This window comes from Rhinolophus ferrumequinum, chromosome 15 (genome assembly GCF_004115265.2).
Source record: "Rhinolophus ferrumequinum isolate MPI-CBG mRhiFer1 chromosome 15, mRhiFer1_v1.p, whole genome shotgun sequence".
NCBI lineage: Eukaryota > Metazoa > Chordata > Mammalia > Chiroptera > Rhinolophidae > Rhinolophus > Rhinolophus ferrumequinum.
Window position 1 is genome coordinate 29350241 of NC_046298.1, and position 12155 is coordinate 29362395.

The 12155-nt window shown below is 45.0% G+C and overlaps 1 protein-coding gene across 1 annotated transcript in view; it reads left to right on the plus strand.

Annotated features, from left to right (window-relative positions):
* CDH13 (cadherin 13) overlaps window positions 1-12155 on the plus strand; it is a 984184-nt gene that overhangs the window by 945555 nt on the left and 26474 nt on the right. The window contains exon 11 of the mRNA XM_033128954.1: window positions 11906-12048. Within this exon, the coding sequence (XP_032984845.1) occupies window positions 11906-12048 (143 nt within the window). The remainder of the gene's footprint in view (window positions 1-11905; window positions 12049-12155) is intronic.

The following is a 12155-nucleotide window of genomic DNA, read 5'->3' on the forward strand; positions in this document are numbered from 1 at the left end:
AGGAGCCAACTTGCCTGGCTGGGAACAGGTGACGGGAGAATGTTTAGAGATGATGTAAGATCACTAGCAAGTATCCAGTGCCTGGGAAATGTCAGGTCTCCTCTGTTTCCCAGGGAGGGCTTGTTGCACGCAGGGTTCACACAACCGAAGAACAGGTCTAGGGTTGGCAGGAAGGGGTTTTTGTGCAGGCACACCCCTGATTCATGCTACTCACGTGCAGTCAGCAGCAGGATAGGGTCCCCGAGGTCCACCTCTTTCTCTTCCACTAGCAAAAACAGCATGTGACTAAGGGTGACTGTTTTTTAGAGTAAAGCATTCTCAGACCTCAGATAGTACTGCCATCTCCATCACGATGGAGTAATTTGTCCCAGTGGTACGTCTCTAAGTTTGACTTAGAAGTTGTTGATATGAGCCTTCCAATAAAAGAACAGCTTACACCGATATTTTCTGAGAATTTCTAATGAGGAAGAATATTAAATTCATATACATGAGCTATCTGATATTAAACCTTTCTCAAATGTGTATGATTTTTTATTAACAGACATGTGATTTTTAAGGAAGTGTTACAGCAATTTAATAGTCTGGGGGTTTTTTTAGAAACTGTTACCATTCTGTAGGTTCTAATCCTATATTCCTGAGTTATCTCTAAACCCAGCCACAGAGGACATAGCCCCACGGTTTCAGGTCCGAGTTTAATCATTATGGGTAGAATGGAGGATCTCAAGCTTTGGTGCACCAGACCACCTGGAGAACTTGGTAAAAATGAAAATATCATACTCAACCAGCTGGGTAACTCTGATAAAACACCAAAATTGGAGAACCAATAGCACAGGAAAATTACCAACCTCCGTGGGCTACCTCAAGGCAAATAAAAAATAGAGACTATGGTTAGGAGACAAAGAGATCTGCATTGAAACCACAATTCTGCTGCTTAAAAGCTGTATGACTTGGGCAAGCTACGGGCCCACTCTGAGCCTCTGTTTCCTCATCTGTAAAATGGGTGTGATAAGATCTACCTCCCAGGTTGGTGAGGTGATGACACACAATGATGTACACACCTCACGTGGCACCTCCTCAGTGATCAATGAACGTGTGCTCCCAGCTCTAGATACAACAATAGAAAGTAAACACTGAAAATAGAAAAGCTTTCCCTGCACAGGACGTGTTACATGAGGGAAACTGCCTTTACAGTCCTCATCACAAGTGGAATTAAATAACCATTTGTGCAGTTACTGATTGGTATCCTCACCCCCACGCTAGAGTATAGGTTCCAACAAAGCAGGGAATCCAGTGCTGCGTATTCAACACAGCACTCGGTGCCCAGCACGTGAGACCCTCAGTAAGCATTTATACAAATGAGGGAGTGGGCAGTATGGCCACACTAAACACACTTACACGTGTGCACATAGAGACAGGGAGTGCCAAAAAATGTATACACATTTTAGGAAAGGAAAAAAACTGTATTAAAATTGTCATGCTCGATACGTACCGGTAACGAAAGACGGATACGAGTCACGTTTGACTTCTGCAGTTACAAGACGTGGTTACTATCAGTGTAATTTTAATAGTTTTTTTTTTCCTTTCTTAAAATGTGTATACGTGTTGTTGGCACCCTCTGCGTCTATACATAGGCTAGAAGGCTCTAGATTAAAACTTTAATAGCACTTATCTCTGGAGGTAGGTGAGGGTGATTTTAATTTTCTTTTCCATGCTTTTCCAATATTGCGTGAATTTTCTGCAATAAACACAGAAGGCCTAACCAGTCGTGTCCTTAGGTAAACGTGACAGGGGTAGAAGCCAGCTGCCACCTTGTCCCTTTATGATTTCCAGCTTCCTCAAGGGTTTTAACACGTGGTCTCTAGAATTAGAAAGGTTTTAGGAGAAACAGGAATGGAATGATTTCTAAAAATAAGTAGAATCTCATTTGATCCACTGGCTTCCTTGCTCTGGTCACAGACCATGCAGAAAAGAGTTAACATAGCAGGCCTGAGACTGCTGTCCCTGGAAAGGCCTTGCCTGCCAGGTTGGCCCTTGGCTAATGTCTGGATTTCTGGAGGGTTCCCACCACCCTAACTGATAAGAGTGACTCACTGTGCCTAAAGTGTTTGTACAAACAAACATGGCTTATGCTGAATACATGCTTTCCTTCTGGAAGTCAGGAATTTTGCTGCATGCCACATGGAAGATGCCTATACAACCAGTCCTCACTAAAAACCTGGGCACTGAGTCCCTAAGGAGTTTCCCCCGTAGACAGTGTCATCACAACGCATTCCTGGGGAATTAAGTCCATCCTGTGTGACTCCACCGGGAGAGGAGCCCGGAAGCTGGTGCCTTGTCCCCCGGACTTCACCTCACGCTGTTCCCTGCTCTGGTCTTGCTCTGCGTCCTCTCCCTGTAATAAGTCTTAGCCATGAGTACGACTCCATACTGAGTCTTTGTAGGTCCTCCTAGCAAGTCACTGAACCTGGGGGTGGTCTTCGGGACCCCTGACACACAGATTCACCTAACTAAGCCCCTCGTTGGCAGCGTGTATAAGGTCTGAGAGCACTGAAGAGATGTCTGGAGCAGGATTTAGGTGGGAGTCTGGCTGTAACGAGAGAGAGAGAGAGAGAGAGAGGTGATCTAGTGGACCTCTGAGAGACAGAGCTATCCATGGGGAAGGGATGGACGGCATCTCAGGACAAAATTCTGTAGAATTCTGGGTTCACCCAGGATATGGGTCAGTCAAAGCATGTTGAAGAAGGCTTGTGCTTTCACTCACTCACTCATTCATTCATTCAACAACTGAGTACCTGCTCAGTGTGTGCCAGACACTCTTCTAGGCACTGGGGATGGGGGAGGGGTGAATAAGACAGATGAGGTCACTGTCCCAAGGAGCTCACGTTCTAATTGGGAAGCTGGCTGGGGTTGGAGGCTGACTTCAGATGGGGCGTTGGACACTGGTCTCTATAGGAAACATAGAGACCCCAGTGTTTGGGCTGAGATCTTCATGATGAGACACACATGAGGAAATCTAACGAGAGGACGTTCTATGAGGCAAATGGCGAAGTCTTGTGACTGGAATGAATCTGGTTATTTTCCAGGAACAAAAGGAAGGCCCCTGTGTCTACAGCTTAGGGAGGGTGGGGAAAGAGGCAGGAAATAAGGGTGGAGAGTTAGGCAGGGCCTTGGAGACCATGATCAAAAGCTTAGATTTTATTCTATGCCCAAAGAGAAGTCATTGGAGGAGTCTAAGCAGGAACTCACACACCGTGATGTAAAATTGAGAACGATCACCCTGGACGCTCTTCGCAGAAGGGAGTGTAGCTAGCAGAACAGAAGCACAGTCAGGTCCAAGCAAAACAACGATCCCTGGTGATCTCACCTCCTACTTCCTACAACAGGCCAGAGATAATGGACTCACACCAAACCTACCTTGGTCCACTGCAGCAGTGGAGGTGACCTCCTTAGATATGGCTGTGCATTGCTTATTTTCTTAGTAGGAGTCAGAATGCCTGGAGGGAACCAAACCAGCCTTGGTCCATGTGCCATCAGAAGAAGGCAGCTGCCATGAGAGTGTGATGGTCAGAATTGTAATCTGGTAGGGCCCTATGCAAGAGGATCACCAGGGACTCTGGGATGCCAAGGGTGGGGGTGGTGTCCAAGGAAGGGTCCAGAGGTGGCAAAAGCTCCTCCCCTGTCCCCAGCTGTTAGTGAGCCATGGAAGCGCATAGCCCCACACTAGACTAGACCAGCTCTGTCCTAATCTCCCCGACCTAAGAGATCCTGCCCAGGCCACTCGCTGGGCACCTTTCCCCATCCATGTCTGCTGGTTGTGGCATCTTCCCGTCTCTAGGAAGTCCTTCATATTACTGAGATGACTCTTTTCACTTTGTTTCCCTGAGAGAAGAAGAGGATACAGCCTCTGGTCTCTCCATAAGCCCTGTGGTGGGCTGTGGCTGTCTAACTGAACTAGGATTCTGGAATTTACTGGCCCTTCAATCTCTTCTGTAGTTTTGTCAGAAGATTTGGAATGCGTCCTTTCCTTTCTACTCAGAGCCATAGCTACACGCACTGTTTTAAAACAGTTTGTTTCCTTCCACGGGGAATTCTATAACTTTCTAATTCTGTTTTTAAATAAAGTGATGGATTTCAATCACCCATGCAGGTGTTTCTTCTAACACAGGGGGCCTTTTGGGCTGGAATTAAGTGGAGAGCTGAGTGTACGCTTGCTGTTTCCTTTCTTTCCTATAGTTTTACAGGGTTGTTTGCTTCCTTCTGTGGCAACATTCCTTCAGTGGGAATATAAAGTCAATCTGCATTTCTCTTTTCTTCGTTTTCATTTTCTAGGCTCTCATAGTCTTTCCCATCCTTACTGACTCCTCTTTGAAAATGGGCTGCAGTTACGCTCATACATTGTCCAAAGAAACCAACCCTTCTGACAATACGGACATCAGCCAGGATATTTCTAATGGTTCCCCGATTGGCTTTTGCTCTATTTTTTCCGGGTTTTTTTTATTATTATTATTAAATTTATTGGGATGACATTAGTTAATAAAATTATATAGGTTTAAAGTGTACAGTTCTATAATATATCATCTGTCTGTTATGTGTTCACCATCCAAAGTCAAATCTCCTTCCATCACCATATATTTGATCCCCTTTATCCTCCTCTACTTCCCCCCTCCCCCCTTTCCCTCTGGTAACCGCCAAACTGTTGTCTGTAGCTATGAGTTTTTGCTTATTTGTTCATCTTGTTCATTTGTTGCTTTCAGTTTTATATCCCACATACGAGTGAAATCATACGGTTCTCGACTTTTTCTGTCTGACTTATTTCACGTAGCATGATACTCTCAAGATCCATCCATGTTGTCGCAGATGATGCTATGTCATCTTTTCTTACAGCTGAGTAGTATTCCATTGTATATATGTACCACATTTTCTTTATCCAGTCATCTATCCAGGGACACTTTGCTTGTTTCCATGTCTTGGCCACCATAAATAACGCTGTAATGAACATAGGGGTACATATATCTTTACTGATAAATGTTTTCAGATTTTTTGGATAGATACAAAAAAGAGGGATTACTGGGTCATATGGTAATTTTATTCTTAACTTTTGAGGAACCTCCATACTGTTTTCCATAGTGGCTGTACCAGTCTGCATTCCCACCAGCAGTGTATGAAGGGTTCATTTTTCTCCATAACCTCTCCAACACTTGTTATTTCTTGTCTTGTTGATAATAGCCATTCCAACAAGTGTGAGGTGGTATCTCATTGTGGTTTTGATTTGCATTTCCCTAATACCTAGTGAAGTTGAGTGTTTTTTCATGTATCTGTCAGCTCTTTGTATGTCTTCTTGGGAGAAGTATCTGTTCAGGTCCTCTGCCCATTTTTTGATTGGATTGTTTGTTTTTTTGTTCTTCAGTTATATGAGTTCTTTATATATTTTGGATATTAGCCCCTTATCAGAGGTGTTGTTTGCAAATGTCTTCTCCCGTTCAGTTAGTTGCCTCTTTGTTTTGTTGAGACGTTTTCAAGCTCCAGGTCTTCCCTTACTGTAGTATATCTATGAAGTCTGGGGATCTTGAACCATCCCCAACCCAAATCGACTCCCCAAGGTAATTCACCAGCTAGTGAATAGACACCCAGACCTCTCCTTATGCATTTACGTATATTCTAATATGCCCAAGGATCAGAAGACATCAGAAAGACACCCAACTTATTTTTTTCCAAATGAATAATGAGTCAACACAATTTACTGAAAGGTCTAGCTTTCTCAAACAATCCAACATGCCATCTATATCAAATAGTAAATTTTCAAACATATGTGGATATACATGTATGTAATTATATATAAAACTCTATCTGGATAAATAGATCAAAAGATGTCTAGCTAATATATGTGTATGTTTATATATTATATATTGCATATTGCATATATTTGATATGTAATATTAGATGTCTCTGTCTACCTATAATTTGCTGGTTTCTAGTGCTCTATTATTATGTGGCCTTGATCGCTTGCCTGTTCCTGCTCTAGTAGCACAGTATTACTTTGTAACATTTGAAATCTAAAATAAGAAGGCTATGCTAGCCCATGTGGTTTGAGTATCTATGTTGAACAAACACGGATCCCCCACATGGCAGAAAGTGAACCTAAGAAGCTTGCAGAAGGGACGCGTCAAACCTTTCCCTCTCCTTCTCCTTCTCCCCACTACCAGGGCCCGGGGAGGGTCGAGTCCAGCAGACTCTGGCCCTGGACGTTCTCCCCAGTCAACACGTAGCCCTGGCCTCTCTCCTGGCAGCTTCCCGCCTGCTCCGCTGGGTCCCCGCTGACAGTAAGCCCGCTTCCAGGAGGGGTGCAGGGCCCCAGCCTGGTTATGTGTCCCCCCACCCCCACCTGCCACCCCACCCTGCCTGATTCCCCTAATCAGCCTGCCCTGCTCTCGAGGCACTGATTCCCGAAGGCAGCCAAAGCTCTGACAAGCACTCGAGCAGCTCCTGTGAAGCTACATTACAAACCGAAATGAGTCCTGTTTTTAATTTGGTTTTTCTTCCCCTGTAACAAGCAAAGTTCACATTATAGATAAATTGCCCAGAAATTCCAATTTAATAAGGCATATGCATTTTTCAGGCCTAGAAGCACAGAAAACATCCTGCACACTGGTATTTTTACACCAAACAGTTTATTAAAAAGACAGCTTTGAAAATGTCAGAAATTTACATAGAGTGCCAGGCCAGTTGGTCAAAAGGGCTGATCTGACCAAAGGGCCCATCAGCCAGGAAGTGGAAGAAGAGCAGGCTGGTTGGTGGTCTTCTTGAGATGTTCTCCCTGCTGGGGTAGAAAGCTCCGAGGCTGGGGAGGATAATACCTACAGTCCAGGTCCCCCGCCCGGCTCTTAGTTTGGATTGCATGGGCACAGTGTGACCCAGCGCCTGGACACTTGGGAGTGCTCAGTAAATGGAGTGTCCCATGTCCTGCTCAGTCTGTGGCTGCGATTCTGAGTAGAAGTAGCAAGCTGCCATCAAGGAAATCTGGGACACCAGCATGCCTCCCCAAGGTCTCTGATGGGAAGAGGCCCCAAATAAAACAAACTAACAGAGGGAAGCAAAATTAAATGGCCCTGTGAAAACACAATTAACTAGCACAACAATGGATACTTGATTATTCTTTAAGAAAGAAAACAGTGAGAGCTATCCTGTAAAAACCCCGAAGCCCTGGCTTTCCCCGGACATGCAATGCGTTGTTAGGGGACAGCTTCTGAGGTAATGCCTGTGAGCTTTTTAATGCACATAACGACTCCTTTTGTAAGAGAAGAACCAAATGCATTCATTGTACTGCAAAACTGGAGCAACGTGAGACCAAAAGCATGACAGAGGGAGAAACAAAGAGCATTGTTTCTTTGCCAACTTGAAAGGCTGGATTATTTAATTTAGTTTTTTTATTTATATTCTAGGACTCTGCATTGAGTAATCAGAGAATAAAATACGATCCATTTAAATTTTTCATTATTTCCAATATGTTAAACTGCCACAAATCACTCCTCAATCAAGAGTGAACTTGTTCCCTGATAAGATGGGAAACAAATGTTCCCTTTCCTCGCATTTTCTGTTTCCGTGATTGTTGCAACTGAAAGAGAAAGGATGCTATAACATATCCCGGGCAAGCCATTCGACTTGGCCCCAGGAATGCAGAATGGCCAACAATGGCCCCTGGACCTGTGCATAAGGAACAGACTGTATTGTGGTTGACGTTCCACACACGCCTAAAATCTGGCATACCTGTTTTGAATTCCAGCTCTACCACTTCTTATCTGTGCTGCTTTGGGCAAGTTGCTAAGCTTCTCTGAGTCTTGGTTATTATCACATCTTTAAAGCAGGGATGACCCCAACTTCATCTGGTTGGTGTGAACCACAAAAATTCATGTGATGCTGAAGTGTTTAGCACAGAGCCAGGCACAATAGCACTGAGTAGTTTACCCAACTTACACCTCTTCCTGACATTAAGAAGCTTAGAGTTTGGTGAAGGCAGCAGACCTACAAGGGCCCATCTTACACTCCAACAGGCATTGTAATCTATGCACGTGCCCAGCCAGGACCTAGAGGAGGAAGTGAGTAATTCTAACTGGGCAACTCCTACAGGGTGAGCTAGAGGAGGCATTTCAGCCAGGTCTTAAAAGATACTAGGAGTCTGCGGGTGGGTGCGTAAGTTGCAATCAGAATGAAAGATGGGTGTTTTTAAGGAAGTTCATTCTCAGGACTGCTACGTTTCTCCTGTTTTTAAGAATATGGAAATGATCATTGAGGCAGCAAGGGAATGTGGGAAAATGAACTGTATTCATTTTCTCCATCTGTTCTCCGTCAACTGTTTTAGCTTCACAGTATTGTTTTCCCAGGGCTCCGTGGAGTGGGAATCCAAAACATTCGGAGGGATGGTGCAGGCCCCGTAAAGAGAGTGCACACTGGCACGGGCCCTGGTGGGCCCCTGACACACTGATGACAGCATGCCCTCGCCATGCTCTGCACGGCGCCACACACACTTTGTATCGGGCTCATTTGGCCCTCACAGCTCCCCCATGAGATCACTAGGATTGTCCCACCTCCCAGAGGGGGAAACAGAAACACTGAGGAGTCGCTCGTCCAAGGTCACACAGTAACAATCCACATCTTTGACACCCCAGAGTCCATGCTCTTAACTCCAGGTGATGCTGACGTGTGGTTGGGCAGAGCCAGCGCGTACAGTTTAAGAGCTGGGCCCTGGCACTAGACGGCCAGGGTTCAAATCCTAACGTTGCCATGCATTAGCCCGTGACCTCGGAAAAGATGTCTTCCTAGTTTTGTTTGGTATTTTGGGAGAGGTTTTTTTTGTTTGTTTTTTTTTTTTTTTGGGGGGGGGGCGTGGTTTTGTTGTTGTTTTGTCTTGTTTGTTTTTGCACAGAAATGCTATTTATGTTTTCCTTGGCAGAATGTCAAATGCTACATTTTTTCAAACAAAATTAAAATCCTACTTAAGGTCTTTTTTTAAAAATATACTCATGCAAGTAGGTTTAAAATGATAGAAGTTCTGTGAGCTCTAAGAAATCTGTAGCCTGTGGTTTCATAACAGAAACAAAATTAAACCAATTAAAAGATCTGTAACGTCCAGCATCCTCTCCATTGCCTCGTCTGTAAAATGGGAATGACAGTATTATCGACCTCACAGGGTTGATGTGGAGGGTGACAACGTAGATCCAGGAAACTCTTAGAACAGTACCTGGCCCATGGCAAACACTCCATTTAATTCGGGCTGTTGCAGCTGTTGATATTATTATTATTAATGGATGCTTCCCTCCGGAGGCTGTCACAGGAAAGACCAGACCCGATGCCTTCTGGGAAGCATTAGCAGGGGCCTGCCCCCGGTCCCCGGTGTCATTCTGCAGTCCAGGGTCTGACTCTTCTGCTTCGCAGCATAAACACTGAATTTGATTGGTGCACACAGAGGTGCTTGGGTCTGTTCACGGCACCTAAATTCTCAAGGGATTGATAGGAAACCAGACTGCTTCTCTATGAATTAAAATGAGACCGTGGTGTCATAGGGACTGTCCATGCCTGGTGGAAGCCCAAAGACATCCGGGAGTTGGTGCTGAGGCTGCAGCAGAGCCTGGGAGCAGGCAGAGGAGCGCCCTAGCTGGTGGTCGAGCTGGGATGCTGAGTACAGGCCTGCCCTTTGGGGGGCAGCACTGAGCTGCTCCCAGAAGGCTCGTGGCAGCTGCTCAGATGCCCATTCCCTTTGACGGCGGGTAGTTTCTTACTCCCCAGCTCCCCTTCTCAGACCCAGGCAGCCTAGCCGTCCTTTCAGCGACCACAGCCTCCCTCAAATACCAACCATGTTGCAACCCCTGAAGATTACCTTCGGGTCATGGATGAGGAATCGGGGTGGCTCCCGTTCACCTGGCCACACATTGTGAATAGCTCCCCCAGTTTCCCCTGCGCGTGAATAATCTGACCCATTCTAGATTCATCCTAATTCTATCCTCAGGGGTAAATCTTTCTCAAAATTTGGGAAATATCTTCTAACCACCCACCAGTAAGTTAGCTGGGCAGCAGCTTAGTATGGGGGTTCAGACCAGGGCTCTGGGGTCATACTACCTGGGCCCAAATCCTGACTCTCCCACCTTAGTAACTGTGTGGTTTCTGCCTCAGTTTCCTTATCTGTAAGTGGGGATATTATACCTGCTGCATTATTTGCCTATTGCCACTGTAACAAATTACTACAAACTTGGAACCTAGAAATGTCTTCCTCCCCAGCGCTAGAGGCCAGAAGTCCAAAATCAGTCACACTGGGCCAAAATCAAGGTGTCAGTAGGGTGACACTCTCTTTGAAGGCCCTAGATGAGAATCCTTGCTTTTCTCTTGCAGCTTCCGGTGGCTGCGTCACTCCAATCTCTGCTCCGTGGTCACATGGCCTTCCCTTCTGTGTGTCTCAAATCTCTCTCTTCTTCCCTATTATAAGGACACTAGTGACTGCATTGAGCCCCCTCTCCTCCCAATAATCCAAAATAATCTCCCCATCCCAAGATCCTGAACTTGATTAGACCTGCAAAGCTTTTGCCATATAGGTCGCATTCACAGGTTCCAAGAACTAGGACGTGGAGTCTTTTCCGCTGTGAGGACTAAGATGGAAATTCCAACTCTTCATTTGGAGACTTGCAATCTTGTTGGTTAAATCAGGTCTTCAACAGTCTCAGAAACAAAACTGGCAGTATAAGGCAGAGATGATGCAATTCAGGCATCTTTGCCAGACTGATGAGCTAGCAGTTCTCCTGTCTCTTCAGGGGTATCTATTTCAAAGACTGGTGGTGCAGTGACAGCGGACGACTGACAAGCATCTTTCTGGCTTAAGTACTAACGGAGCTGGAGCACCAGCAATGAGTCACTGGGACAGTCCCCACATTACCCAAGCCACCCAGTTCAAAGAAATCTGAGTCCTGTTCAGTGAGTCTCCCTGATAGATAAGACTTTCATTTCTTATGTTATGCCCTTTAATATTATTAGAATTTCCTACAATGGGCAGGTGTGACTTTTACAACCACCTCAAAAAATAATAATAACATTTTTAAATCTTGGATGGTTTCACATTATCCAGAATCCAAACCCCTCACAACAGTGGTTCAGATTCTTAATAATCAGTCTCTCCAAACTCATCTCCTTTCAGTTTCTCCTAGAGAAGCTATGTTCCAACCACAGCCATCTACCTTCTGATCCCTAAATATTCATTCATTCTGCAACTATCTAGGGAGTGTGGTATATGTGCTAAGCAGTGTTTTAGGAGCTGGGATCATAATAGTGAATAGATATCTCTGCTCTCATGGAACTTACATTCTAGTGAATATCTCTGTTCCATGTGTCAAATGTATATTGTTCTCTCTTCCCAATTGTCTGTCCTCTCATCTCTGACAACACCCCGCCCACTTCTCCTGTCTTAGTTTAGATGCCGCATCCCCTATGAGGTCCTCAGGTCCATCAGAGGTAGTGACTTCTTCTTCCTCCACATGTCCATGTGCCCTACCTGTATCTTCATGACAGCTTCTCCTACCTGGTCTTCATAGGAAATACATTCAAGTTGTAAAAGCAACAAAACTGGACTCAGACTCTGGAGATGGGCTGCAGATTCTGCCTGCATGAGAGACGGGCAAATAAAGGGTTCCCTCTTCACAGCCTTATCATCGGGAATAAAGGAGGCAAAACGCTTAGCACAGAGCAGGCCCAGAGTGGATGCACAGTGTTGCTTTCTGAATAAACAACTGTAACTACCATGATGTTTTTGGATTTGTGTTAAGAATTATCTGGCACCTAGCATGGGAGTTTGTGCCCAGCATCCAGTGAAAATTTCTTGAATCTATTTCGAATATAATCTGACATTGTTTGTGGATTTTTTTTTCAGGTATTCTGTTTACAAGGATCCAGCAGGCTGGCTGAATATTAACCCCATCAATGGGACTGTTGATACAATGGCTGTGCTGGACCGTGAGTCCCCATTTGTCCACAACAGCGTTTACACTGCCCTCTTCCTGGCAATCGACAGTGGTGAGTAATGTGTGTAATGCCATCGAGTATATTTTCAACTATAAATATATTTTTATGTTTCTTCTAATATGCTGAGAGGTATTTTGGGAATGAATATTAGCACGTGG